The sequence below is a fragment of the Crocodylus siamensis genome, chromosome 4, assembly GCF_052110815.1.
Source record: "Crocodylus siamensis isolate JL-2025a chromosome 4, ASM5211081v1, whole genome shotgun sequence".
Lineage (NCBI taxonomy): Eukaryota > Metazoa > Chordata > Crocodylia > Crocodylidae > Crocodylus > Crocodylus siamensis.
The window spans coordinates 111,916,765-111,943,614 of NC_143398.1; the positions used below are offsets into that span (position 1 = coordinate 111,916,765).

At 47.0% G+C, this 26,850-nt stretch overlaps 2 protein-coding genes and 1 pseudogene across 3 annotated transcripts; 1 reads left to right on the forward strand and 2 right to left on the reverse strand.

The window, feature by feature from the left end:
- Nucleotides 1–11,486: 11,486 nt before the first annotated feature.
- LOC149866344 (uncharacterized) lies at nt 11,487–17,242 on the reverse strand. 2 transcript variants are annotated; one of them, XM_090043377.1, is made up of 3 exons: nt 17,115–17,242; nt 15,288–15,404; nt 11,487–14,016 (listed from the first exon to the last, which is right to left on the reverse strand). In XM_090043377.1, exons 2-3 carry the CDS (start codon nt 15,361–15,363, stop codon nt 12,161–12,163), a joined length of 1,932 nt encoding a protein of 643 aa, XP_089899503.1. In that variant the 5' UTR covers nt 15,364–15,404; nt 17,115–17,242; the 3' UTR covers nt 11,487–12,160. The 2 variants fall into 2 exon arrangements, with proteins under 2 accessions (XP_089899503.1, XP_089899504.1); XM_090043378.1 differs by lacking the exon at nt 17,115–17,242 and adding an exon at nt 15,510–16,280.
- An 853-nt stretch (nt 17,243–18,095) lies between these two features.
- Nucleotides 18,096–19,496, forward strand: LOC149866345 (small ribosomal subunit protein uS15 pseudogene; annotated as a pseudogene).
- A 386-nt stretch (nt 19,497–19,882) lies between these two features.
- LOC149866346 (uncharacterized) lies at nt 19,883–24,838 on the reverse strand. Its single transcript, XM_090041599.1, has 4 exons — nt 24,814–24,838; nt 22,219–22,434; nt 21,113–21,207; nt 19,883–20,461 (listed from the first exon to the last, which is right to left on the reverse strand). The coding sequence occupies exons 1-4, from the start codon at nt 24,836–24,838 to the stop codon at nt 19,931–19,933; spliced, it is 867 nt and encodes a 288-aa protein (XP_089897725.1). The 3' UTR covers nt 19,883–19,930.
- Between the last annotated feature and the right edge of the window lie 2,012 nt (nt 24,839–26,850).

Here is a 26,850-nt window from a genome sequence, read left to right on the forward strand (position 1 = left end):
GAGGGGTGCATGTGGCAACAACCAGTTGGGGGAAGGAAGGGTTAGCTGATGGAGTAACAGGGTTACCAGTTTCTGTGGGAAACGGCCTGTCTAGTGATAGGCTTCACAAAGACTGAGCTCTAAACTAGGAGTGATCTTATGAGAAGCAAGCTAGTATAGGAGCTGCTTAATGTGGAGCAATTGACTCAGGACTGTGAACCCACCTTTTGCAGAGTAGGTTAAAGGTAAATGAGGCTCTAAATTGGATAATAGGAAGCCCCTGTGGCAGAGCTGAGACACAGGGATCAGTAGAGCAGCCGGGGTGGAATTGGCTAGTATATAGGCTTGCCCCATTGCACGTGGGTATCCTGACTTACTCTGAGTGTTGGGGAAGGAAAAACATTCTACATAAAGTAGGTGCTGGTCCACAAGGTGAGGAGGAGCTGCTAGTTAGGGCAGAAGAGCCTCTCCTTGTTGGTGAGTATGTCTAAATGGGTTAAAGGTTTTGGTTAATGCTTATTCCTGTTCTACCAGTGGGGGGTATGTTTCTGTTCACACTCTAGTTATAGAAACCAGTGGCTATATAGAATGGTTTGGAGGCCACACAGCAGGGTGCTTGGGAGCAGGCTGCAGTTCTGAGCCCTGCAAGGGTGAGGAGACTTAGGGAGAAAGGCTGTAGCTGAGGGGCTGAAACTGGAGCAGGGGCCATGGCCCAAGTGGGTGGAGGCTGACACTAGGCCTGGAAGTTTGAGAATTGTAACAGAAGCAGGACCAGGGGCCCAGGAACTATAGTAGGGCCTAGAGATCTGGTGAAAAAGTGACTAAGCCTTGTTGCATGCATAAATGTTGAATAGCTTAATGCTGGCTTGCAATAGCACCTTCAATGTAAGCTGCACATCTGTGGGGAGTGGCCCCACCTTAATGGACCAGGAGCTGGGTTGTATGGATCAAGAAATAATCCTGCCTGGAGTAGTCTAACTTTGAGCCACGTAATGAGTGATCTAAGTCACTTAGAAGTTTAATGTGTGGATGATCCATGGGTTAAAAGCTCTGGGAGCTGCCCAAAATTAGTATGCGACAAGGTGCTCAGATTCATGAGGCATGGGTGTAGTTATAAGGGCGGCTGGATGTGATTAAGGCTGGTGGGGGGGAAGAAGTCAGTGGCTGAAATTGGCACCACTGGACTTCCTCTAAGCTTCTAGGTGTATATTATACAAAATTGTAAGTAGCAGTCTACTCAATTTGTGACTTCCTGCCATACCTTGATGTATATTAAGATTACCTCAAGGTATGGCAGGAAGTCACAAGTTGAGTAGACTGCTACTTACAATTTTGCAGAAACTAAAATCTAGTATTGTCCAGCAAAATCAACATAATAAAAATAAAATACTGACTACCCAGTGGGAGCTTCCCCCTAGTCCCTCCTCCCTGTACTGGGGCCTCTCCATCAATCAACACCAAAGGGGCGGGCCTACATGAAGGCCACCTAGCTGACAAGACAGTGGCTGCCTCCATGTCCCTCCTTTCCTGCTGAGGCCTCTCTGTGAGGGGTGGGGCTGGCAGAGCACATCTGGGAAATAGCCATGAAATTTCCTCTTTATGCCATGATCAACCCAAAATAATTGTTTAGTCTCACCATGATTTAAATAGGTCCCCTAATCCATAAGGGGACTAGAACGGGGGTGGGCAATTATTTTGGGTGGAGGGCCGCTTACTGAGTTTTGGCAAGCCACTGAGGGCCACATGACAGGCAGCCACAGGCAGATGTATATTAATTTTCTAAATTTTTCAGGGGCCCCATGGGCCAGATAGAAAGGCCTGGTGGGCTGCATGTGGCCCGTGGGCTGCATTTTGCCTACCCCTAGACTAAAAAGTGCAGACTTGGCTCAGATGCCCTTGGCTACAAGCTAGCCTTTGACTGGGTCCTCTCACAAGCAGAATTAAAATCTTCCATTATTTTAAACATGGTTCTGAAAATATTAGCTTTTAAACTCCAAATGAGTCCCCTGCAGGAACGCATCTTATTGTTCACCTGGATACTGGTAGTTCAGTTTCATTGTATTGGAGATTATACTGTGCTGAATTTTTAATGGTATATTCTTTTCATGCATACATCCTCAGTGGAAAAGGGTATCACAGGGTCAAGTGAAAGTAGAAATAGCAGAAGTGCAATAGGAGTTTTCCTTTTTCTTCAAGCTTCCTAAATCCTCACTTCAGGCTCACAGTCTCACTGTCTTGCAGAAATAAAAGTGACCAAACTCTAACCACGTTGCCTACTAAACAGATTTCAGTTTTCAGCTGTGCAAAACACAATTCCATGCCTTTTAGTGAGACTTCAAGTCCATAGGGAAGCATTGTAGCAATCTCCTTCACCAGTTAGTTGGTCATACCAGTCAACACTCTTCCACTGGAGATCCAATAATGGTATCCTTGTGATATCTCCAAAGTGTAAGACCTACAGAAGTATGTGTCTTCTTTAAGCCTTCAATAACTCTTTCCTCTGTATTACTAGACACCTGATCCAAGAAAAATGGAATACATCTTTCCTGAGCCATGTTACCTCTCACCCTTTTACAGTAATATCTCTAGAATCAAAACACTAACTTCTTCCTTCCAACTTTACTGGTAAGGATTAAATTACTGGAAAATATTTAATGGTAATTCCAGGTAAAAAGCCCCACCATCACTTTTAAAATTCAGTGCATATTAACTTTTAACTATTATGCTTTAGGTTGTTTGTTTGTTTGTTTGTTTGTTTTCCAGAGCAGTACCTATGGAATAAATCAGGAATTAGAATAAATGGTTCAGTGCCCTTTTTTTGCTTATCATATGCAAGTATAAAGTCTGATTGGCTTTTCTATCCTTTCCCAAAAGGTTTCTCCACCATTTGCTTTGCGCTTTAGCAGTTTCAGGATCACTGGGTGCCTATACACAAGCTGGGAGGCTGCTCCAATGAGCTGTAATTAATGCCAGAGCAGATTAATCAAGTATGCTGGACCCTGCTCTTTCCACTGCCTGTCTGCTCTCTACTCTGGTCTGTACCTCAGGGGGTAAGGGCAGGCTCTGCTGCTGAGGCTGAGGCTGCCCCTGGAAGGTCTCGGATGCCAGCAACCATCCATATGGCCCTTCCCTGAGTGACGGAGACAAGCCAGGCTGCAAATCATGGCTCTCTCTGTGTCTGCTCACTTGCAGGAGAGTGCACTGGTGAGAGTGGGAAGGGAGGTGGAGGGGCATTGCCTGGGGATGGGGAAGAGGAAAGGTGATGGGAGGCAGCATCAGTCCCCAGAGGAGCAGCCACAGGTGCTGCTGGACTAGCTGGGACAAGCAGAGGGTGCCAGACAGGGGAACAGAATACTTATTTCCTCACACAGGAGGATCTTGCAGCACCCTAGTATGCTTTGAGAATCATTGGCTTAAAATTTGCAAGGCAGACTAGGAATTAAGATACCTACATTAACTCCCACAAAACGGCGTAGGAGTTCTATGATGTAAAGCCTCCAAATGACTCGCCTAACCTACTTGTCTGTCTTGGACAGCTGACTGACTGGTGAATAATACCCACATTTTTCATTTCAAAACACTGTGCTTTAGATGGCATGCATACATCTGAAAGAAATCAAGTAGGGATGGAGAGCCGGTGTTTTTTTTCTTTGCAGGTCACCTTTTTAAAAAAAACAAACCACAACAAAAACCCAACCCCCAAACCCAAATGTTTGAAAGCTTAGAAATGCATAGTGAAGATCAACCAAACACCCTGAGTCTGCTTTCAGTAGTGATACCCAAAGAATAAGCCAGAAGGCATGACCATATTATCCAAGATATGAATTTTTTTTGCTTGTTTTTACTTGTACAATTGTATAGCCATTTGCAGTTTTATGCATAGGTCAGAGAGACACTTTTTCACTTCCTGATCAAGCTGTTAATTGAAGGCAAATGTTTCCCACTACATGTACCTCCAATTAGAAGTTTTGTTAGTCAGTTAGTTATAGTTAAATGAACTGAATTAAAGTATTAAGGTCATAACATTCCTGCATGTATGGGGGCAATTACTGTATTTACTCACATACTGTATGCACCTTTTCCTAAAAATCAGTCCTCCAAAACCAGGGTATATATCTTAAGGAGGGAAGCTGATTTTCATTGCTAGAATTTCACTACATGGAGGCATAGAAAGGAACTATGGGGTGTCCTGGCACCCACCACAGTACTACATATCCCCCATATCCCTGTTATGAGATCAAATTGGCACCAGTCTTTAGCAAATTTTAGGGCAACTGTAAGGGTTAATATTAGCCCACACCCCTATATCCTGCTTCCACCTGTAGTACACTGTCTTCATGGAAAAGCCATCTCTAGGCCATGACTTGAAAAATCTTTTTCTACATTCTACTTCCCAGAAACGAGTCACACATCACATTTGTCTGATCTGTGGGTGGTATTAATTGCATATTAATTTAGCGTATCCTTCAGATTCAAGATGTGCATGACCATGTTCTGCTGAAATCTTAATATCTTTGTGAAAGACCAATGAAAGAAAGGAGCAGAAGCGTTACTGTGTCTTTCCAATAGATGGTATAAGTTTAAGATGCTCAAAACCGCAGACTGAAACATCTTTTAAAGGCTTAAAAAATTGTGGGGGGAGGTTTTTAAGCGGAAAAAAATGGACACCTAAAATTGGAAAGAGTTCAAAACTTTACGGGAGTGTCAGCTATAGTAATGTAGGGCAGTTCTACATATGTCTCCATGTCACTCGTATGCACTACTGTACAACAGCATATTCTTCAGCATCAATTAAAGGTCTTTACCATGGTAACACTTTCCCTACATGCATCCTATCATAAATAGACAGGACTCATAAGGATTCTTACCAGTGGTAAGCTCCCTCTGAAGTTTTACCACATTCAATAAAATAAGTGTCCTTTAATCCTGGGTAGGCCTTCTGAAAGCTAATAATACAATATACCTGTAGAGATGGCTCTGCCTCTTACACAGAAGAATCCACTTCTCTAGTTAAATAAATGGCCACCTCAATTGTTCCTGGTACATGAAACAGTCATGTAGGTACTGCTGCTCCCATGATATGTCTACTACTTAAGTCCCAACTTGAGACTCTAGGGATAAATCAGCCTGAACCTGACTATAAAGAGAGAAGTATTCCCAATGCTGTAATTCTTTAGCTAGGCCTCCTGTAGAATTACTCTATCATAGAACCTGACGTACATTTTTTTTTAAACCAAGATCCCACTTACATTTGTGCCTGCATTGCATATCCCCAACAAAATAGATGTTCTGTCATCTTCCAACTCAGCTTGAGCCCCTGCCCTCCCTATTCATGTGTTGCTCTGTGCCCCCACTGTAAGTGGGAGTGGGATTTATGCCTCTTCACATACTGCTGTCTTACAAAGGAACATGGGAGGCACCAAGGAGAGGGGAAGTTTACATGTGTTCTTTGTGATTTAGGACAAAAATTCCCTACCATTAGTTGAAGGAAGAAGGGGATGAAGCAAAAGAACTAGTGTGAAGATCAGGTAGGAGTTTACTAGGGCTGTGCAAAGCTTCGGATCACGATTCAAATTTGGAGATGATTTGGAGGCCGAATCTACAAATCCAAATCGAATCGCGGCAAGCTTTAGGCCTTCCGAATCGATTCGGAAAAGATTTGGAGATTCAGCCATAGGGTATAATGGGGAATCAATGAAATATCTATAATCTTGTTGTCTTTTGGCTGATTCAGATGAAACTTGCAGGGGTGATAGCCTCTGCTGAGAGCATGATGCGTGCCATGTTTCAAGGTGACTGGGGTGCAGTTTCCTAGAAAACCCTGCACCTAAGTTCTGAAAGCAAAACTCATGTCAAGTATGTATGTTAAGCCACAGGGGGGTGAAAACTGCAGGGATGGTAGCACTTACTGAGGCCACATACCTGCCAAGTTTCAAGGAGATAGGTGCAGGAGTTTGGGGGAAATTAACTCAAGCTGCTGACAGGCAAAACTTGTGACACAGAGGACCCTGTGTGTGTTAAGGCACAACAGAGTGAAAGCTGCAGGTCTGCTAGCCCCTGCTGTGGCCATGAAGCCTGCCAGCTGTCGAGGAGATCGGTGCAGGGAGGTTCTGGGGCCTTGCACCTCTAGCTGCTGACAAGCAAAACTCATGACATGGGTGCTTGTGCAACTGACTGTCTTAGGACATGGGGGAGGGGGCGGGGATGAGACTACTGCAGGCCTGGCTGCTAAGCTACTGTTACCAATCAGTCATGATTCACTCTGGGACCAGCTCAATACACAGTAGCTAGCTAATGTAATGAGTTAATGAGCAAGGATTAACACCTACAAAACCACACACTAAGTAAAGTATCAATACAGACAATCATCTGCCCCAAGACCGAGACAGTTAGTTGCACAAGCACCCATGTCACGAGTTTTACCTGTCAGCAGCTAGGGGTGCAGGGCCCTGACAGCTGGTAGGCTTTGTGGCCGCAGCAGGTACTAGCAGGCCTGCAGTTTTCACCCTGCTGCACCTTAATACACAGTGTCACCCATGTCACGAGTTCTGCTTGTCCACAGCTTGATGTGCAGTTTCCCCCAAGCCCCTGCACCTATTGCCTTGAAACTTGGCAGGCTTTGTGGCCTCACCATAGGCCACCATCCCTGTAGTTTTGACCTCGCTGTGGCTTAACACATACATGACATGCGTTTTGCGTTCAAGAATTTGGGGTGCAGTTTCCCCGAATCCTTGCACCCATCTCCTTGAAATGTGGTAGGCTTCATGCTCCCAGCAGAGGCTACCACCCCGAAAAGTTTCATCCAAATCAGATGAAAAACAACAAAGTTATAGATATTTCATTGATTCCCCGTTATACCCTATGGCTGAATCTCTGAATCAGCTTTGGAGCCATTTTGGCTGAATGGAAGCTGGAAACCAGTTCGGAGCTCCAAATCAAATCGCTGGCATCCAAATCGGCCAACTTTGAACCTGAATCAAATAGTTTCCTATTTGCACAGGCCTAGAGTTTACATCTTCGGGGTCCCAGGAGTTCTGTAAGACTACCATCAGACCCAAATTAAGTCTGATTTAGGTGCAGAGGAGATAGATATGGTGGGACCTTTCCATACTGCAAAGCTTAGATGCTGCAAAGCTACAGGAAATGTCTACTGTACAAAGGTCCTACACCCAGAAGGCGCTCTGCTCGTACAGTGCTTGGTGGACTGGATGGCTAATCTACTATGTGATGGGAAAGATCCCTGTAGCAGTTGGAACTCGTGTAACATCCCACCCCATGTTCCTTGAAACAGCTCATGTCATGCGTAGGACCACTCTCACTCCAAACCTTGCAGCTAGAAGAGACTAGAGGCAACCACGATGCAGAGATCTGGATATGGCCCTGAAGTATTGCATAGCATAGCACACCCCTTCAAGCAAGACACGCATCTTGTTTTTGGAAGGTTACAGTTGACTATACGACACAGTCCTCCCAAAAACACAGATTGTCCAGGAAATTTCTGGCATCCCAGGAGACAGTCTGGGTGAGGCAGCAGGAACTTTCTGATGTGACTGGACAGCAACAAGACTAGGCCCCATACTATTGCAAGGGCAGTAGCAACACAGTTACTTCTTTACTGTAAATAGTTATTGTTAAGCTTTTGGTAAAGAGTGAAGTGTTGTTTCCCCACTATAAGCCTCATCATCAAGATACTACAGACTGTATGTAGATTCATAAATGCTAAGGTCAGAAAGGACCTCAACAGATCATCAAGTCCAACCCCCTGCCTAGGCAGAAAAGAGTGCTGGGGTCAGCCAGATGCCTACCCAGCTTCTCTTAAAGCTCCCCAAGGTAGGAGAGCACCACCTCCCTTGGAAGCCCATTCCAAATTCTGGCCACCTTTACTGGGAAGAAGTTTCTCCTGATGTCTACCCTAAATCTGCTCTCTGTCAGTTTATGATCATTGTTCCTTGTTACCCCAAAGGGCACCCTGGTGAACAGAGCACCTCTGATCCCTTGCGTCCCCCCTGCCTAATGAATTTGTAGGCAGCCACAAGATTACCTCTCAGCCTTCTCTTGTGGAGGCTGAATAGGTCCAGGTCCCTCAGTCTCTCCTCATAGGGCTTGTCCTGTAAGCCCCTAACCATACGAGTGGCCCTGCTCTGGACCATCTCGAGTCTATCAATATCCTTTTTGAAGTACGGTGCCCAAAACTGGATGCAGTACTCCAACTGCAGTCTACCAATGCTGCATAGATGAGAAGTATTACCTTCCTGGATCTATTCACCATGCATCTGCTGATGCATGATAAAGTGTGGTTAGCTTTGCTGATTTCATCACACTGCACTAAACGACTACGACTTAGTGGGGCTGACGGAAACCTGGTGGGATCCATCCCACGACTGGGCGGTACATATTGAGGGCTATAGATTGTACAGAAAGGACAGAGTGGGGAAAAGGGGGGGAGGGGTTGCGCTCTATGTTAAGGAGCAATATACATCAACCCTCATCAAGACAGAATCAAAGGATGAGGAAGTAGAAGGACTGTGGGTTAGGCTACATGGGGGGCAAGGAGAAAAGGATTTGGTGGTAGGGGTCTGCTACAGACCCCCACATCAAGGGGAAGAAATAGATTTGGGGCTCCTGAGGCAACTCTCAGAGACCATAAAAGCTAAAGAGGCGGTGGTCATGGGGGACCTAAACTACCCGGACATCTGCTGGGAGACACAGACAGCAAAGTCCCACCGCTCACGCAGGTTTCTAACCTGTGTACAGGACCTCCACCTGACGCAGGAGGTACATGGTCCCACTAGGGGGAATGCCTTACTGGATCTGGTATTGGCAACGGGGGTTGACATAGTAGGGGACCTACAGATCGGTAGCCATCTGGGGGACAGTGATCACCTAAAAGTACAATTCAACATAAGGCGTCGAGTGGGTAAGGTAACCAGTAGGGTGAACGTGCTGGACTTTAGGAAAGCTGATTTCAGCAAACTCAGGCGATTAGTGAAGGATGCACTGCAGAGTAGTAGTTTTGAAACGATGGGAGCCCAAGAAGGGTGGCTGTGCCTTAAGGAAGCTATCCTTCTCGCACAAAGCGAGACGATCCCCGTGCGAGGTAAAAGAGGGAAAGGGGCCAGGAGGCTTCCCTGGCTGACCAGAGAAATCCTGGGCAGACTAAGGGCCAAAAGGGGAGCACATAAAAAGTGGAAACAGGGAGAGATCACCAAAGAGGAATATACCTCTTCTGCTCGTGCTTGTAGGGAGGCAGTTAGACAGGCCAAAGCTACCATGGAGCTGAGGATGGCAACCCAAGTAAAAGACAATAAGAAATTGTTTTTTAGATATATAGGGAGTAAAAGGAAGGCCCAGGGAGGAATAGGACCCCTGCTAAATGGGCAGAAACAATTGGTGACGGACAGAGGGGACAAGGCTGAACTCCTCAACGAGTTCTTCGCCTCAGTGTTCCTAAGTGAGAGGCATGACAAGTCTCTCACTGGGAGTGTAGGGAGGCAGCAGCAAGGCACCAGACTTCCATGCGTGGACCCTGAGGTGGTGCAGGGTCACTTGGAGGAACTGGATGCCTTTAAGTCGGCAGGCCCGGATGAGCTCCATCCGAGGGTACTGAAGGCACTGGCCGACATCATTGCAGAGCCACTGGCGGGAATATTTGAACGCTCGTGGCGCACGGGTCAAGTCCCGGAGGACTGGAAAAGGGCCAATGTGGTTCCCATTTTCAAGAAGGGGAGGAAGGAGGACCCGGGTAACTATAGGCCAGTCAGTCTCACCTCCATCCTTGGCAAAATCTTTGAGAAAATTATCAAGGCTCACATTTGTGAGAGCCCGGCAGGACAAATTATGCTGAGGGGAAACCAGCACGGGTTCGTGGCAGGTAGATCGTGCCTGACCAATCTAGTCTCTTTTTATGACCAGGTCACAAAACGCCTCGACGCAGGAGGAGGGGTGGATGTCGTATACTTGGACTTCAGGAAGGCCTTTGACACGGTATCCCACCCCATACTGGTGAACAAGTTAAGGGGCTGTGACTTGGATGACTGCACAGTCCGGTGGGTGGAGAATTGGCTGGAGGGTCGCACCCAGAGAGTTGTGGTGGATGGGTCGGTTTCGACCTGGAAGAGTGTGGGCAGTGGGGTCCCGCAGGGCTCGGTGCTTGGACCGATACTCTTTAATGTCTTCATCAGCGACTTGGACGAGGGGGTGAAATGTACTCTGTCCAAGTTTGCAGATGACACTAAGCTATGGGACGAAGTGGACACGCCGGAGGGCAGGGAACAGCTGCAAGCAGACCTGGACAGGTTAGACAAGTGGGCAGAAAACAACAGAATGCAGTTCAACAAGGAGAAATGCAAAGTGCTGCATCTAGGGAGGAAAAATGTCCAGCACACCTACAGCCTAGGAAATGACCTGCTGGGTGGCACGGAAGTGGAAAGGGATCTTGGAGTCCTAGTAGACTCCAAGATGAACATGAGTCGGCAGTGTGACGAAACCATCAGAAAAGCCAATGGCACTTTATCGTGCATCAGCAGATGCATGACAAATAGGTCCAAGGAGGTGATACTTCCCCTCTATCGGGCGCTGGTCAGACCGCAGCTGGAGTACTGCGTGCAATTCTGGGCGCCGCACTTCAAGAAAGATGCGGATAACCTGGAGAGGGTCCAGAGAAGGGCCACTCGTATGGTTAAGGGCCTGCAGGCCAAGCCCTATGAGGAGAGATTAGAGAAACTGGACCTTTTCAGCCTCCGCAAGAGAAGGTTGAGAGGCGACCTGGTGGCTGCCTATAAGTTCGTCAGGGGGGCACAGAAGGGAATTGGTGAGTATTTATTCACCAAGGCGCCCCCGGGGGTTACAAGAAATAATGGCCACAAGCTGGAGGAGAGCAGATTTAGATTAGATATTAGGAGAAACTTCTTCACAGTTCGAGTGGCCAAGGTCTGGAACGGGCTCCCAAGGGAGGTGGTGCTCTCCCCTCCCCTGGGGGTATTCAAGAGAAGGTTGGATGTGTACCTAGCTGGGGTAATGTAGGCCCAGCACTCTTTCCTGCTTATGCAGGGGGTCGGACTCGATGATCTATTGAGGTCCCTTCCGACCCTAGCATCTATGAATCTATGAATCTATGACAACTCATGTTCATCTTGGAGTCCACTATGACTCCGAGATCCCTTTCCATTTCTGTGCTGCTGAGAGGGTCACTTTCCAGCCAGTAGGTGTGCTGGATATTTTTGTGCCCTAGGTCCAGCACTCCGCACTTGTCTTTGTTGAACTGCATCCTATTGTGTACTGCCCACTTTTCTAACCTGTCCAGGTCTGCCTGCAATTGTTCCCTACCCTCTGAAGTGTGCACTTCACCCCACAATTTAGTATCATATGTAAACTTAGACAGAGTACACTTCATACCCACATCCAAGTCACTGATGAAGATATTGAAGAGTACAGGTCCAAGGGCTGAACCCTGTGGGACCCCACTACCCACATCCTTCCAGGTCAATACTGATCCGTCTACTACCACTCTCTGGGTACGATCGCTAAGGCAATTTGCCATCCACCGGACCATGTAAACATCTATGTCATGGCCTCTTAATTTATTTATGAAAATGGGATGAGGTACCATATCGAAGGACTTGCCCAAGTCCAAGAAAATGACATCTACTTCTACTCCTGCATCTAAGCATTTTGTGACCCTGTCATAAAATGAAACCAGATTGGTCAGGCATGATCTACCTGCTACAAATCCATGCTGGTTTCCCTGCTGCATTATTTTTCCCATTGGACTCCCACAAATATGATTCTTCATAATTTTTTCAAAGACCTTTCCAAGGATGGAGGTGAGTAGCTCACTTGCCCTGAGTTACCTCAATTACTGCTTCAGGTACAAGCTATGGGGCTCACCCAGTAGCTCATGCAAATTCCTTAGTGGCTCTGAGAGGGTTAACACAGGACTCTGCCTCTTCTGCTTGCTGGGGCCAGAGAGAAGCAGCAGCCATTACAGCAAGGCATCTCCATGCTTGTATTATAGCAAATAAGACAGATCAGCTTCCTAACTTCAGACACACAGCCCAGTTTTGGGGAGCTGATCTGGGGACGAAAGGCAAGGGTGTGGTTTAACATGTTATGAATATGCCTCCTCATGCCATGTTTTGTGGGGCTGGCTACCTTTCCTATAACCATTTGCTTGGGGTGCTTTTTAAGAACAATTTAAATGACACAAGGGTTCCTCAACTGACTGATGCAGCAATGTAGAGACTCTCTTCCCTCCCCTCCTGAGGTCATTGCTGCCCTGCTGGAGCTTTAGGACCTGTGTGGTCCCAGGGCCCTGCTGGCTGGCTGGCTGGCCTTCCCGATGGCATGTGTGCTGAGCAAGCCCTGCACTCTGGCTGAAAGTCTTTGCACAGGTGCTGCACTCAAACGGCTTGTCACCTGTATGGATCCGCCAGTGCTGGACCAGGGCTGAGCTCTGGCTGAAGCTCCGCCCACACTCACTGCATGCATAAGGGCGCTCCCCAGTGTGTACCCGCTGGTGCTGGGTGAGGGCTGAGCTGTCACTGAAGCTCTTACTACAGAAGCTGCAGCAGTAGGGCTTATGGCCCGCATGGATACGGCAGTGGGTGGCCAGCTGTGAGCTCTGCACGAAGCTCTTTCCACACTGATTGCAGTGGTAGGGCTTGAGCCCAGTGTGTATGCGGCAGTGTTGTGCCAAATGTGAGCTCTCGCTAAAGCTCTTCTCACACTCAGGGCAGGTGTAGGGGCGCTCACCAGTGTGGAGGCGCTGGTGGGCTGCCAGAGTGGAGCTCTGGGTGAAGCGCTCACCACATTGGCTACACTCAAAGGGGCGGTCCCCAGAGTGTGTGCGCAGATGCTGGGTCAGCACTGAGTTCTGTCGGAACCTCTTCCCGCACTCGGGGCACTGGTATGGCTTCTCCCCTGTGTGCAGACGTCGGTGCTGGATGAGCCCTGAGCTATCAGCAAAGCCTTTTTTGCATTCAGAGCAGCAGTAAGGCCGCTCGCCACTGTGCACACGCCGGTGGGTGGTGAGCTGCGAGCTGAAGCCAAAGCACTTGCCGCAGTCTGGGCAGGGGTATGGTTTCTCCCCAGTGTGGATGCGCTGGTGCTGTGTCAGGGATGAGCCCCGGCTGAAGCTCTTCCCACAGTCCCCACACTGGAAGGGCTTCTCTCCACTGTGCACATCCTGGTGCCGCACCAGATTGCCCTTGCGGCTGAAACTCTTCCCGCACTCCAGGCAGCAGTATGCATCCTCCCTGGCATGCACACGCTGGTGCCTGGCCAGCTGGGCCTCCTGCTCAAAGCCCTTTCCACAATTGGGGCATGCATGAGGCTTCTCCCCCCGGTGTACCTGCTGGTGTTCAGCCAAGTCGGCAGGGAGGTGGAAGCATCTCCGGCACTCCAGGCACCGGAATGGCCTCTCCTCCGCATGGACCCGTTGGTGCCGGATGAGGTTGGAGCTGACGCCAAAGCACCGGCCACACTGGGCACACTGGTACCGCTTCTCACCGCTGTGCACTCGCTGGTGGTTATATAGCGTGGAGCTCCGGCTGAAGCGCTTTCTGCAAACAGGGCAGGTGTAGGGCCCCACCCCAGCATGCAGCCCTGGGTGCTTCATACAGGTTGAGCTATCAGGGGAGCCTTCTGCAGAAGCAGTGCACGTGCAAGGCTTCTGCCCTGTGTGGATCTTCCGGTGCTGGGTGAGGTGCGAGCTCTGGTTGAAGCTCCTGCCACACTGGGGGCACTTGTATGGACGCTCCCCAGTGTGGATGCGCTGGTGGGTGATAAGGGTGGAGCTCACACTGAAGCTCTTGCCACATTGGTGGCACTGGTATGGCTTTTCCCCTGTATGGACCCGCTCATGCTTCACCAGCGCTGAATGGACACTGAAGCGCTTCTGGCACTCTGTGCACTGATACTGGTTCTCCCGCCCTGGTGGCCTCTGACAGTTGATGGAGCCTGTGTGTGTGTCCAGGCCCTTCTCAGGGTCTGTCTTGGGTAGAGGATTCTCCTTCTCATTTGCCGTCGTGATTTTGCCATCTAAGAAGAAAGAGCAAGTTGAATATTCAGACATGACTCACCCCTAGAACTGAGGAGAAGAGTGAATCCCACAAATATGCTGCTGGGCCTGTGACTTCAAGCTTAGCATCCCACCTCAGGAAAACCCTTCCCCAGAAAGGGACAAGGGATGGGGATTGGGTGAAAGAAAGCACATAGATGAAAAAGGGAGTAGGTAGGTGGCAGGAGAGACTGAAAAGAAAACAGGCAGCAGCATCTCCCATGCTATCCTTTCAAATTTTTGACAGACATTTCTAGCAGAATCACTGTTCTTCAAAAGGCACCTCAAATGCTGCCAGTATGTAGTAAAAGGACTTGACAGGCAAACAAAGAAGCAAGATCATCTCTCAAAAAAATCAGGAAAAAAAATCCAGGGACTTTAAAATTGTTTAAACTTTTCAAACACAGCATTTTTGAGCATGGAAGGCACTTTGAAAATGCAGCCTGTCATTCTAATTCAAACAGTATCATCTGAATACTGGGTAGAAGTGAGATTAGAGGGTTTTTTGTAAGATATCTGAACTTCATTCTAAGTAGAAAACCAAGTATTACCATACTTTGCAACTACTAGCATAGTAGGAAGTCTAGGAAGTCTCTGTAATGATTATCTGGCATGCACAACCAGAAGATATTGATCAAGACAGTGAACAACAACAACAAAACAGTCAAAAGTTAATCTCCTAAATTCCCACTAGAACACTGAAGTGTGAAATTTTATCAAGCACTCAAATGATCTGGGAACACAAATGTCATTGGGAATTTGTGCTTGTATATCATTCTCCTAAATTTAGGAGCCTATACTAAGGTTCCTAGGGTGTCATTACATGTGCTCTGGGGTGGAGGTGGGCACTCTTGAGAAGCACCCTAATTAAAGCAACTGTAGTGTCTCATGTACTCAGTGTCCCGTGCTTCAAAATGGCAGCAGGGATGCTTTAACTAATTAGCATGCCCTGGCAGACTTGATTGAATTTACAGGCACCCCTAGATTTGAAATTCTGGGCCACCTTGTTTCTTGTTCTAACATTCAGAGCGTTAATACGATCATCAGGAAATACCCTGAATTTTATTTCACTAAGCACAGCCAAGAAGTGAGTGCTCAGTATCACAATGGATAGGTGATACTTTGTGTGATATTAACAACAACATGCCTCTGCTCTTGAACAGATGAGTCTAGGGGAGCACATGATGGCTGTGTTGAAATTTCAGCTTGGTACCAAGTTAACCATTTGAGCTGATTTTAAAATGATCTTTACCTGTACAGGTGGTTCTCAAGGTCTCTCTTTTCTCAGGGCCCTGCAGATCAAAGGCAAGTGGTTCTTCTTGTTCCATCTGAGAAGTCACTTCACCCCAGCCAGTTAAACATCTTGGTCCTGGAAAAGAGGAGGGAAGTAAATTATCTTAAAAGGTTACATGCGCTTGACAAAAGAAAGTGACATTACTCAAAACACTCAGAGAGAGGAAAACCTATGTTTAACCTTAGAATTTATCACTCTGATGCTGCTGCCTTCACATGTCCACTTCCTGAGGAAAGATTCATGAGAGAGCAAAGACATTTTGGGCCCAAGGCTGCAAAGGGATCCATACTGAAGGACTGCAGAAAGTGCTAGTAACATAGTCAGGATTCCATGTGGGCAGAAGGGTTCATTCTGGCAAGACTTTCATGAAGGTCAGATCCTCTACTTATACTGAAATCAGTGACAGCTCCTTTTGGCCGATGATACAGGAATGCAAGCTTTTAGGGGCAGGCACCTATCTTTTATGAATTACTACGAAGTGTCCAACCCACAACTTGACAACTAGATTCTTGTTGTTATAAAACAATACCCAAACAGAAAAGTATCTAAGGAGATGCAAGAGGCCAGAGGCCAAAACTAGATGGAAATCAAACTCAGGCACTGCACCTTGGAGTCATTTTAGATAGTTCTCCAAAAATATCAGCTGAATGTGCAACAGTGACCAAAAAAGCCAATCACATTTTGGACAGCATTAAGAAAGGAATTGAAAACAAAACAGAAAACATCAAGCCATTATACAAATCCATGGTGTTTACGTCTTGAACATTTTGTGCAGTGCTGATCCTTGCATCTCAACAATGATGTAGTAAAAGTAGAAAAAGTACAGAGAAGGGCACCAAAATTATGAGGGGCCTAGAGCAGTTGCCATACCAGAAAAGACTAAAAGGAAAGGACTCTTCAGTTTGGAAAGAAGGCTGAAGGCGGATACAATAGAGGTCTATAAAATTAAGAAGGTGTGGACCAAGTTGTTTCACCAAATCCTGGAATATTAGAACTATGGGTACTATGGGACACCTGAAATTAGTAGGTGACAAGTTTAAAACTAACAAGAAAAAGTACTTTTATGTAACCTGTAGTTAATTTGTGAAATTCATTGCCCCAGGAGGTGGTAGAGGCTGATAGCACAGCCAGGTTCAACAAGGAACTGGATAAATTCATGGATGATTGATCTATTAATGGCAACTGAACAGAGCAGTTAGAGATGTTTCCTTCGGCATCTCTAAACCAATAATAGTGGATGGCAAATTTCTGGAGCTGTGGGGAGCCCTGTGGGCCAGATGGCCCAGGGCTGTGGGCGTGTGTGGCCCACAGGCTGGGAGGTTGATTACCCTTGCTCTAGGAAAATCCAGTTCAAAGCTGTCCCTCTACAGCAGTGGTCACCAACTAGTGAATCTTGATCCACCAGTAGATCTTGGAGCCTCTTGGGGTCAATCCTAGGCTGGGGTGAGGGGCTGAGTGCCCACAGCTGTTCGGGTTAAAAAAACCCACGAGGCTCCTCATGCAAGCGCAGTGAGCTGGGCACTACCCCAGGCAGGCCCCCAGCAGGGCCACTCCCAGGCAGGAAGAAAGCAACAGCAGCCCTGGGAGGGGAGCAGCCGGGCCACAAGGCCAGGAGTCGAGAGCCCGGCCCGCGCGGCCCCAGGCGGGGAGGCGACGTGTCCCCCCCGCGCCCCCTGCCCCCAAACCCGGAGGGGCCCTTGAGGCGCGGCGCGGCGCGGCGGGGCGGGGCGGGGGACGCGCTGCAGGCGGGTCCTGCGGCCCGGCTCCCGCCCGCGCCCACTTCACCTCCTTTGCAGCTGCCGGCCGCCACGGCCCATCTCCCCCGCGCGAGCCTCCGGACTCCTCGCCAGGCACCGGAGGAGGCGGCGGCTCTTTGGCTTTAACTCTTGGCTCCCCGCCCGCCGGCCCTGCCCTCGCAGCCCTGCGCGGCCCCACGAGGAGCAAGGGGCTCCAGTTGCAGCTGGGGAAGTTTCTGGTAGACGTAAGGAAAGGTTTCTCATGAGGAGGGTAGAGAAGCCCGGGGCTGTCCACAGAGGTGGCATCCCGGCTAGACAAAGCCCTGGCTGGGGTCACCTAGTTGGGGACTTCGAGTGTGGGGTGGGCTGGATCAACCCGTGGGGGGTGGTGATGACCCAAAAGTGGGTCACAAGAATATACGAAATGAGTACACTTTAAAAATGGGCTCTTCTTTAAAGGAGAAAAATATGGGAAGCTGTGGCTTTTCCCTTGCAGGCTGGCAGAGCTCCAACTGCTTGGACACCCCCCCCCCTGCCCCATGCCCTATGCCCCATGCCCCCTTACCCCACACACAGGAGGCAGCAGGATGGCAGTGAGGGGCACTGGGTTGGGACTAGCCAGTGAAGTTTACAGATGGGTCCTTACAAAAAGGTTGAGAACCACTGAACTAGAGGTCCCTTCCAACCCTCACTTTCCATGATATGTGGCATAGGCGACATGTAGGGGGGCACATGCCCCCCCCTCAAGATTGGCCACCGCCAATCTCAGCATGGGGCAATGGCTGGTGCCCCTCTGAGAACATGCAGGTGCTGAGAGAAGTGGTGGCAGCCCTTCCAGGTTTGCCACCAGCACCTCACCAGTTGGCAATTGGCTACTGGGAACCCCCCCTACCTTGGCCACTGGTGCCCCCCCGGATCAGGACACACCAGTCGCCCACAATATGTGGGCTCTGCCAGAGAGGGGGATCCTGCTATTCTGAGCTGCCTGAAGGCTGGTGCTGGCCTGGGACTGCATCTTGGGCACTAGTGCATGCATGCTCTGAGGAAGGGTTTGTGGCAGTTGGCCTTGCCCCAGCACTGCAGTGTGCTCACCTGATGAAAACTTACTTCTGGTGGTGTCAAAGAACAGAGCGGCAAGCTCTGACTCCCTCACAAATCTGGGTCATCCTGAGGGAGTCTTCTGGTATCGCCTGGGTTCTGTTTTTTTGTCACTGGCAACCAAATCTGGAGGGTCCTTAAATCCAAAGGACTTCCCCAGACCTTTCCACTTGATCAGGAAGGCTGTTGCCATTGGCAAATGTCTTGAGAGGGACAAAAAGAATGAAGCTGCCTGATTCCACCTAATTCTGATTGAGAACAGAAGTCACAGGCTGGCTTCCTACTGCAAGACCGGGAGAATGCAGCTACCCAACTAGCAGTATGAACCATCCACAGCTTCTGACCCGGTCACATTAGAGGCAGGTATGTGGAAGAGTTGATTTTTGTCTTCTATTTAAAAGGATAAGTTACGTAACTGAAAGAAAAAAAATGTTTTCTTCAACTTGCTAGCAGGACTAGAAACTATACAGACCTTGTCTAGTGCAGAGGATGCAGCCTGGGATAGAGATGTGGTGCTCTTGCTTGAAATACAGAAAGATCATTACAATCCCAGCTCTGATGGTTACATTCAGGAGCTGCAAGGAGGGCAAGTGGACGTTAGGTCCCGGAGCAGGGACTGACCAGGAGGTTTATCCCTGTGGGTGGGTGGCCAAGGGGGGGAGTAGGCTAAGTGGGAGAGGAATGGCATGAAAACCTGCCTGCTTGATAGGGCTGCTGTTTGACTTAAGCTGTGCTTGCCAAAATGACAGTGAGTGCAAACACCCAATTGATACCCATGCAAATATGTGGAAATAAATGCCCAGCTGTCAAATGTAGAAAATGGCAGCTCTCCAGAGTACCCTGACACTGTGTACCCAGGTAGCATTTGCCTGGTCTGCACTGCTGAAGATTAATGTGCTAATGTGCACCTCTGGGGATGGGGATGTGGCAGACAGTGGGAACACATGGGCTATCAGTGACCCCAGGACAATTTGGGAACTAATGGTGGCTAGGAAAGGGAAAGATTTTTGGTCTTTTTTTCCTTAATTAGTACACAGTAACAACCTAGTGTGAACAAGGCATTTTGTAGTTCTCACTTGTGCATTCATTGAGGTGAATCCTAGGGGAAGAACTGAAATCTGGAAATGGATTAAGAACTTTCATTTATCTCATGTTTTCAATGTAATCCTTTAGTAATATGATATTCTGTCCCCTAATATATACACAAAGACATTTTTCAACTCCAATAAAACCCTTTCGTCTCCAAACAGCTCTAAATTGCTGCTGTGTGGAGACTCAGGAAGCTGTAACGGATTGTGACAAACTCCACTCAGATTGCAATGTGAAAAGCTAGCTCCACATCTCTTAAGAGAACTGTGGTTGCAGATTTATGAATGGAGTATAATTCCATTTCCAGTCACTACAGCAAAAGATTTTGGAAATTTGACAGTTACCTGAGGTAGATGCAACTTATTAAAATGAATATCAATTCACTGTATTTATACTTTCTATTTGTATTTTAATATTCTCTTTTTTCCAGAGGAAAGTTCTGATACTTGTTCATGGTGCCGGTGGAAAAATCTGTACTTGGAGAAGAAAGGCCTGTCTTGTTCCTGAGGTATGTACTGAATCACACACCAGACCCTTGTCTTTTGCTTAGAATGCAGTGTTTATTTTTAATATAGGGTACAAACCCAAATAGGCAACCTGAGTCACTTTATCCATCCTCCCCTTCCAGACTGTATATAGAACATCTATGACAGCTTCACGGCTGCTTTCTCCCAATGCTCATTTCCGTCCTGGGTTGATATTCTGATGCGTGCCTGCATGGTTCAGTGCCTTCAACAGCTTTAAAGAGGTACCCTGCAATGTTTCCTCTCCTACTTCTGCCAATTTGGTCAGCTGCAGCTGCATTGTCTTCATCAACTTTTGCACCCCAGGGTCCTGTAGTCTCTGGTAGAGGTCCTCCAGGTCAGTGGTGTGCAGGTGGGATGCTCTGGAGCTGGGCTGTGCACCGTTTTGCTGTCTACTCACAACTTCCTTTCTGTTTCCATTAATAGGGGAGTGTTTTACTGTGCCCACTAATTGATCTGTGCTCTGAGGTATGAAGGCGGAGACGAGGAATATTCTCAGAATGGACTTTGGTGTAGGTGATCCTATTTTAGGATGAGGTGTTGATTTTGTAGTGGTGGCAGTGGTGGTGGAAGGCTGTATAGGGGGTGGTTTTATGGACACAGGGTTGACACTGGCGATCACTTTTTGATTTGGGGATTGTGATTTATCAAGCGTGGTTTGCATCTCTTTTGGGCATTCAACCCTCTATGGAAGAGAAAAGAGGCAATCGTGAGAGGCAAAAAGCACAAAGACCATGCACCCTTATCAGTCTGGTTTGTGGACACTGCACAGTTACAGTGTTCCCATTCTAAACATGCAGAGTTTTCTCATAGATTTGAGGACAGGCAGAGCGATCTTCTGACCTTTTTCCTATGCTGTTTCACCACTTGCCTGTTTGTGACTTCTTAGTTTTCTCTCCCTTCTCTCTTTCCTTTCCACTTAGTCTCCTTCCCATCTTCTAGGGACAGGGTTGGATATTTATACCGAGTAATCCCTGCTCTTGTGAGTGGGGTCCTAGATTGTGGAAGAGACCTTGGCCTCACCTTTACCAGAAATGGTGGCTGGATTTTCAATTGTGACTGGGGCTGAAGTGCTGAATTTATGCTGGTGACACCATTCTTTTCAGAAGTGAATTGTGAGGGGCTGGGTTTTCCTCTGTTCCCAAATGGTTCCAGAGCTCTCCAGTAAATAGTGTCTGTGGGATTTGTATGTTGCTTGGGCCCTTGTGGTTTTTGTTATACCTTAGGTCTCTCTATCTTCCTTTGCCTCATTCTCTACTCTTTTCTTTAGTGTTCCCTACCATTTCCTGCATTACTGTCCTGGACAGTTTTCTCATGATGTAGGTAGAAGACTCACCTTGGCAAAATACATTTTCTTATTACAACGATAAAATGTAAATGTGCAGAAGTCTGGTGAGACTGCAATTTCTGGTATGTTTGTACATATAGGCCCTGGAGGGAGACAAATAATGAAATATATTCAATAATAAACTTCAGTACTGGACAGGTACTTTCTCTAACTCTCTGTAATATACCCGTATCAGATGATTACCATTCATCAGTGAAAACTCCAGTAACCCCCCAAACCCTACATGACAAAACCCAGCACTGACTGGTCTTTTCTACATCCCTCATTATGGTCTTCTAGCTATTCTACTTCTTTTCTATCACACCCAGTAGCAGCCTTAGGGGAGGAAAAACTGGGCAACTGCCTGGGGTCCCACACTTTAGGGGGCCCAAGTTTTTTGGGGGGTGAAGTTTTTGCAAGGAAGTGGCTCTATTTGGATTTTAACACTGAACTATTTTTCTAATTCCCCCAAAGAATATTAAGATACTTTCATTGCAGTTTCATGGATAGAGCAAAGTAAAATTGAAATAAAAAATGTCCAACTTGCTTACAGGTCATTAAAATTAAGCCTTTAAGGGGCCCCAAATGACTCTCTTGCTCAGGGCCCCAACAACCCTAAGGCCACCACTGATCACACATATATTATTATATCATGCTCATTGTCTGAAGCCATTTAAACAATATTGCTAACAACTTCCAAAGGTAGATTATTCTGTCATCCTCTTCCCAAGGAAGAGCTGTATGTAAACAGAGTGTTTTTCTGTTGATAAGTGTTTTTGTTTTAGTGTATATCTTTCACTTCTTTGACCATGCCTTCTCAAATATGACAATATTGCAACATGTACATACGCAATCTCAAAGAAACAATAACAACAGTAAAGCAAAACAACAACAGAAAAATCCTAAAACATCCCATTCTACTGCACAAGTGGTTGTTTTCTGGGGAGAGGATTGGGAAGAGAAGAGAAAAAAATGTGATCCCCAAGGTTTACACTTCATCAGCAGATGGCTTCCTCCTCAGACTCTGAGGGCTTTTCTCCATCTCTTATTGATCAGTCACGCTTTCATATGGTTCAGACCCCAGTCCTATTTTTGGATGCCATGGTCAGCTTTACCTTGAGGAATGACTCCGTGGTTTTCATACTCATCCAGTTGTTTGATTAAGGGATTCTGGCAACCATACAAAGCCCGCATGAGACAGATGGCACTGGCTCGGCGAGGTGGATTAAGGGGTTTGAAGAACAGGACATACTCCTCTTTTGAAAGTGGTGTCCCTGTTCTGGGTGGGTCCTTATTCTGAGAGTTGGCAGAGGAACACCAGTTTAAGAATACTGCAAAAATGAACAAATGAAAAAACAAACGAGAAGGGAGGAAATGAGAAGCTGCAGATGCAACCATGGAGCTAGCAAGCTTCTAGGGAACACAGCCCAACAGCCTGCTGCAGTCAGCCACTGCATGGACACTTAAATGTTTTGGGTGTGCACCTTCATTATGATGATGAGTGTCCCTACATTGGACAGCTCTGGCTGAGGTGTTATGACCCCAGCACTCGTTCTTGTCGAGGGCGGGGGGGGTCAGACCTGGTGCTCTGTTTAGGTCCCTTCCGACCCTAAGCACCATGGACACTGGAGAGAGTTGAAGGGCTGCATGTGGAGTGTGAAACCTTCTCTGAACTTCTTGAAGCTCTTTGTCACAACAAGTCCCTATCCTTGTTCCTATTCTGAATCCAGTCAGTACCAGTTCCTCCATATTGGCTCCTCATTTGGTTTGATTCTCCCCTTCCCCCAGTCTTCATTAGGCTCCTCATTTAATCTCCAGATCTTCCATTTCTCCCTCCCTTGCTTCTTATCCCAATTGATCTGCCAAGCCAGTCCCAGTTTTCTCCCAGACCTGAATTCCTGGTCAGAGTCCTTTCTCTTCACTTGCTTCCTTTCCCTCCCACTCCCTCGTACCATCTCCATGTTTACCCATTCCAGTCTTCCCTTTATCCTTGCTCCTCATCTTATCTCTCTGTTGCTGCCATCAGGCAACTGATTCTCGGGCTCTGTTCCCAGTCTCCCACTCCCAGCTTGCAGTCTTCTTGTCAAACCAATTCCATTTCCCTCTTCCAGCTCTAAACTTAGTTTCCATCTCCTTGTCTCCATTCCCAGTCTCCCCAGACTCCTTACTTTAACCTGCTCCTTTTCTTTCCTGACCCCTCCGCATTTAAATTGGATTGTTTCTTTCTCCATGTATCAGGGGATTATTAACAGAAGAGAAGACAGAGTCTGCCTGGGCTTTAACGATTGGGATTAGCCATTACAGACAGTATCCAGTTTTCCCCATAAGGCCCAGGCTGGGGGGACCATGCTCAGTCACTCTGTAAAGATTGCACATGCATTGTCTGGTTAGCATGTAGGGACTGGAAGAAATGTGAACATGCTCAAGGACAGAATCCTTGGAGATTTAGCTGCTAAAATTGAAGCCTCTGCTAAGCATGAGTGAATAGTATTTATCTCCTCTGAAAAGATGCATAGCTTTGTAGGGTGACCACCTTTTCAAAATGCAAAAAAAAATAATTTAAAAAAATCAGGAGAGGGGGTATTATATACTGGCACCACCTGAAGGAACAACGAGACGTGAGCGCAGGGCAGGGGGTGATGTAGGGCACTGGCAGGGTGTGGGTGGCTAGCACGGAGAGCCAGCCACCCTGCTCCTCCAGCCCTGCACATGCACACACAATAGTAGAGGGGGTGCTGCTTTCCCCGGGGGGGGGCATTGTAAGGGTGGGTTCATCTTTCTGGCGCATGCTGGGGTCTGATGGACCTTGTGACATCTCTGAATGACATGTGCAGCTATGGGGACAGAACCCTAAAGGCTGGGGGGTGACACATAGGACCGGTGTCAAGGAGAATCCAGAACAAATGCTGTCCTGGAGTCACTGAGCCCAGGACCAGGACTTAATGTTTACATTTTGGGACTGTCCCACTCAATTAGGGATGGATGGTCCCTAATAGCTTGGTCTAATTTGGATGGATTTTGTAGGTAAAAAATAATGCCCTCATAAAAAGCCGTATGAAGTTTCAAGTACTTTTTCCAAGGCATAGGACACTGGAAATATTTGGCATGTGCTATATATTTTTGTATCATTTCCAGTGTTTGGCATGGGCTATATATTTTTATCTAGGCTCGTTCTTGGAAATGGATGAACAGTTTTGGTTGAAATTTTTAAAAAGTCAACTTCAGGCAAGTATCTGGCCTATAAAATGTTATCCAAATTATTTAAGTTTGTCAACATTAGAAGCAATCAGAAACAGCATTTTCTGGCAAGTTGTGGGCAACCTTGACAATAGATGGCATTCTTAGCTTCTCTCTAATCCAGAGTAAGCTCTAACCCAGCCACCTGCAGTTTTTCCTCTACTGATTAGTCTCTTTCGGCTGTCTGAAAAAAGCCAAGATTCAAAAATTGCTTTAGTTAGGGTTATGTGTCAACAAGTGGGCAAGTTAAGCCATTGGGAGGAAAGGTATCTAATGAGTTGGTGCTCTGTATATCCAGTTTGAAACAGAGAGCGTTCAAATAATTGGTAAGTAATCCTGTTTTCTCCTTCTCATTTAAGTGCCTCAGGCTTTTGGTTTGCAATGAGTAAGGATGGAGGGAAGGGGGCATTTTCCTGTCCCATATCATAAGTTATTTTTGGGAAAGAGGGTGAGGCAGCAAAATTTGTACTTACCAGAAACAACGAGGAAGACCTGCATTGCTAACATCTCATCTTTCTGATGTTGTTTGCATTTATGCACACAAGAAATTCTGTAGTTCTCTACCTAGCTGCAATTTGTCCTTTCCCTTGCCCCTGCTTTTGCCTGAAGTCTGTGAGGAAGAGAGGGCAGGGACACTCTGAGCAAGGCCACTTCTGCACCTCAGTTCATAATAGGTATCTGGTGACATCATAAACTGTGTGTGACATCAGAGACTCTATTTCTGCTCCTGTAGTCCTGGTACAGTGTCTTCTAATTTGTTATTGTAGAGGTTGCATGAGTCAAAGGCTCTGTACTGGCTTTCCAGGAGTATTGTGCTGCTTATACTATGTTTACATGTATATGTATTTTGCAGGGTTTCTTATAAACACGGGGCTTGCATGCACTGGTTAGTCATTATTCAGTTTGTTGTAAGAGCTGAGAATATTCTGATTTGTCATCATAAGGACTTCAGGGATTGTTCAAGTTGGGCACACTGGTCTGCTATTTTGTTGTCGTTATTTTTCAAACTGTGGATATTGGCTTATGATCATAGGGTCTTTTATGATCTTGTAGTTATTATTTAGGATCCCTTTAAAATGTTGAGAATATTTGAACAATTTTTCTCTCTTGTTTGGGTGGGGGAAAACTGCTGAAGATTAAAATGACAAGAAAATAAACACTCCAGAAATGGAAAAGGCCAAAAGAAAATTGCACCCACAAACAATGGATTAAACCTGGCTTTACAGAAGCTAATGGAAGGTTTGCCTTTGACTTTGATAAGGGCCAGGATTTCACACAATATATGTTATAAATTACAGCCAGAAAGCTCATTAAAACTCAGCTCTACTACCTTAGGCAATACCTCACCTATGGAAGGTTTCTCCAGCCAGCTGTAGAGCTCTGATTGGTGGTAACAGCTCTAGAATTCTGTGATGTCATAAGGATGGATGGGACTGGCCAACTTTACATCTATATAACCAGCTCTTGAGTCTTAATCATTTCTTCAGGTTCCTACATCTGTTCTGTCATCTACACTTTGATACCAAAATTAAAACTTGAAATAAAAATCTACAAAGCAAAGTGGAATCATCTTCAGAGATATATGTATTTGCTTTTCCATTATGGACGTTACTATTGTTGAGATTCACAGTTATCACAGAGAAGTAAGATTGGAAGGGACCTCATGAGATCATCTAGCTCAGTGGTTTTCAACCTGTGGTCCATGGACTCCTGGGGGCCCGCAGACTATGTTTAAGGGATCTGTGAAGGATGACCATGATCAAGCAAAAGTATGTGAATACCCACACTTACAATTCAAAGGGGTTCACATCTCCAGTCAAAATTTTTTAGAAGTCTGCAAATGAAAAAAGGGTTGAAAACCACTGATTTACTCCAACTAGGGAATCAAACCCATGACCTTAGTGTCATTAGCATAATGCGCTAACCAGCTAGGCTAAATGTTCCAGGTTCTAGTGCATAGGATGGACAGTTAGGAAAGAACTGTTTTTGCATGAACACTAAGACGATTTAGTTTAATCATCACTGAGAGAGACAGCATACATGATTCAATTTTTAGAGTTGCTTTTCAGAGGAGAACTACACTTTAAGGCAGGATGTCCAAATAGTAGACCGTGAGGAGTTAAAATTTGGCCTCTGGGTTCCCACCTAGCCACTGCTCCCCTCAGTGCTCCAACTGCAGCAGAAGCCAGGGGTTCCAGACTCCTTGTCTCCCTTCTTCCCCTGCTTGCCTCTGGCCTTATCCCAGGGGTGTAGGATAGTGAAGCATGACAAAGCCTTCAGTGGCAAGGGAGCCTGCAGCCTAGGGTGCCTGAGTGGCACAGTGTAGCTGGGGAACTTGTGGCCAGGGAACTAAGGGTGAGTCAGGACACCTGAGTGCATGGTGGAACAGGCTGGCACCTTGCATGAATGGTGGAGGGGTGTTGGTGCAGTGGGGGCGGAGGGAGGACACCTGTGCACATGATGCAGTGGGGGTAGAGGGTGCAATGAGGGTGTTGCCTCTGCTAGTGTGG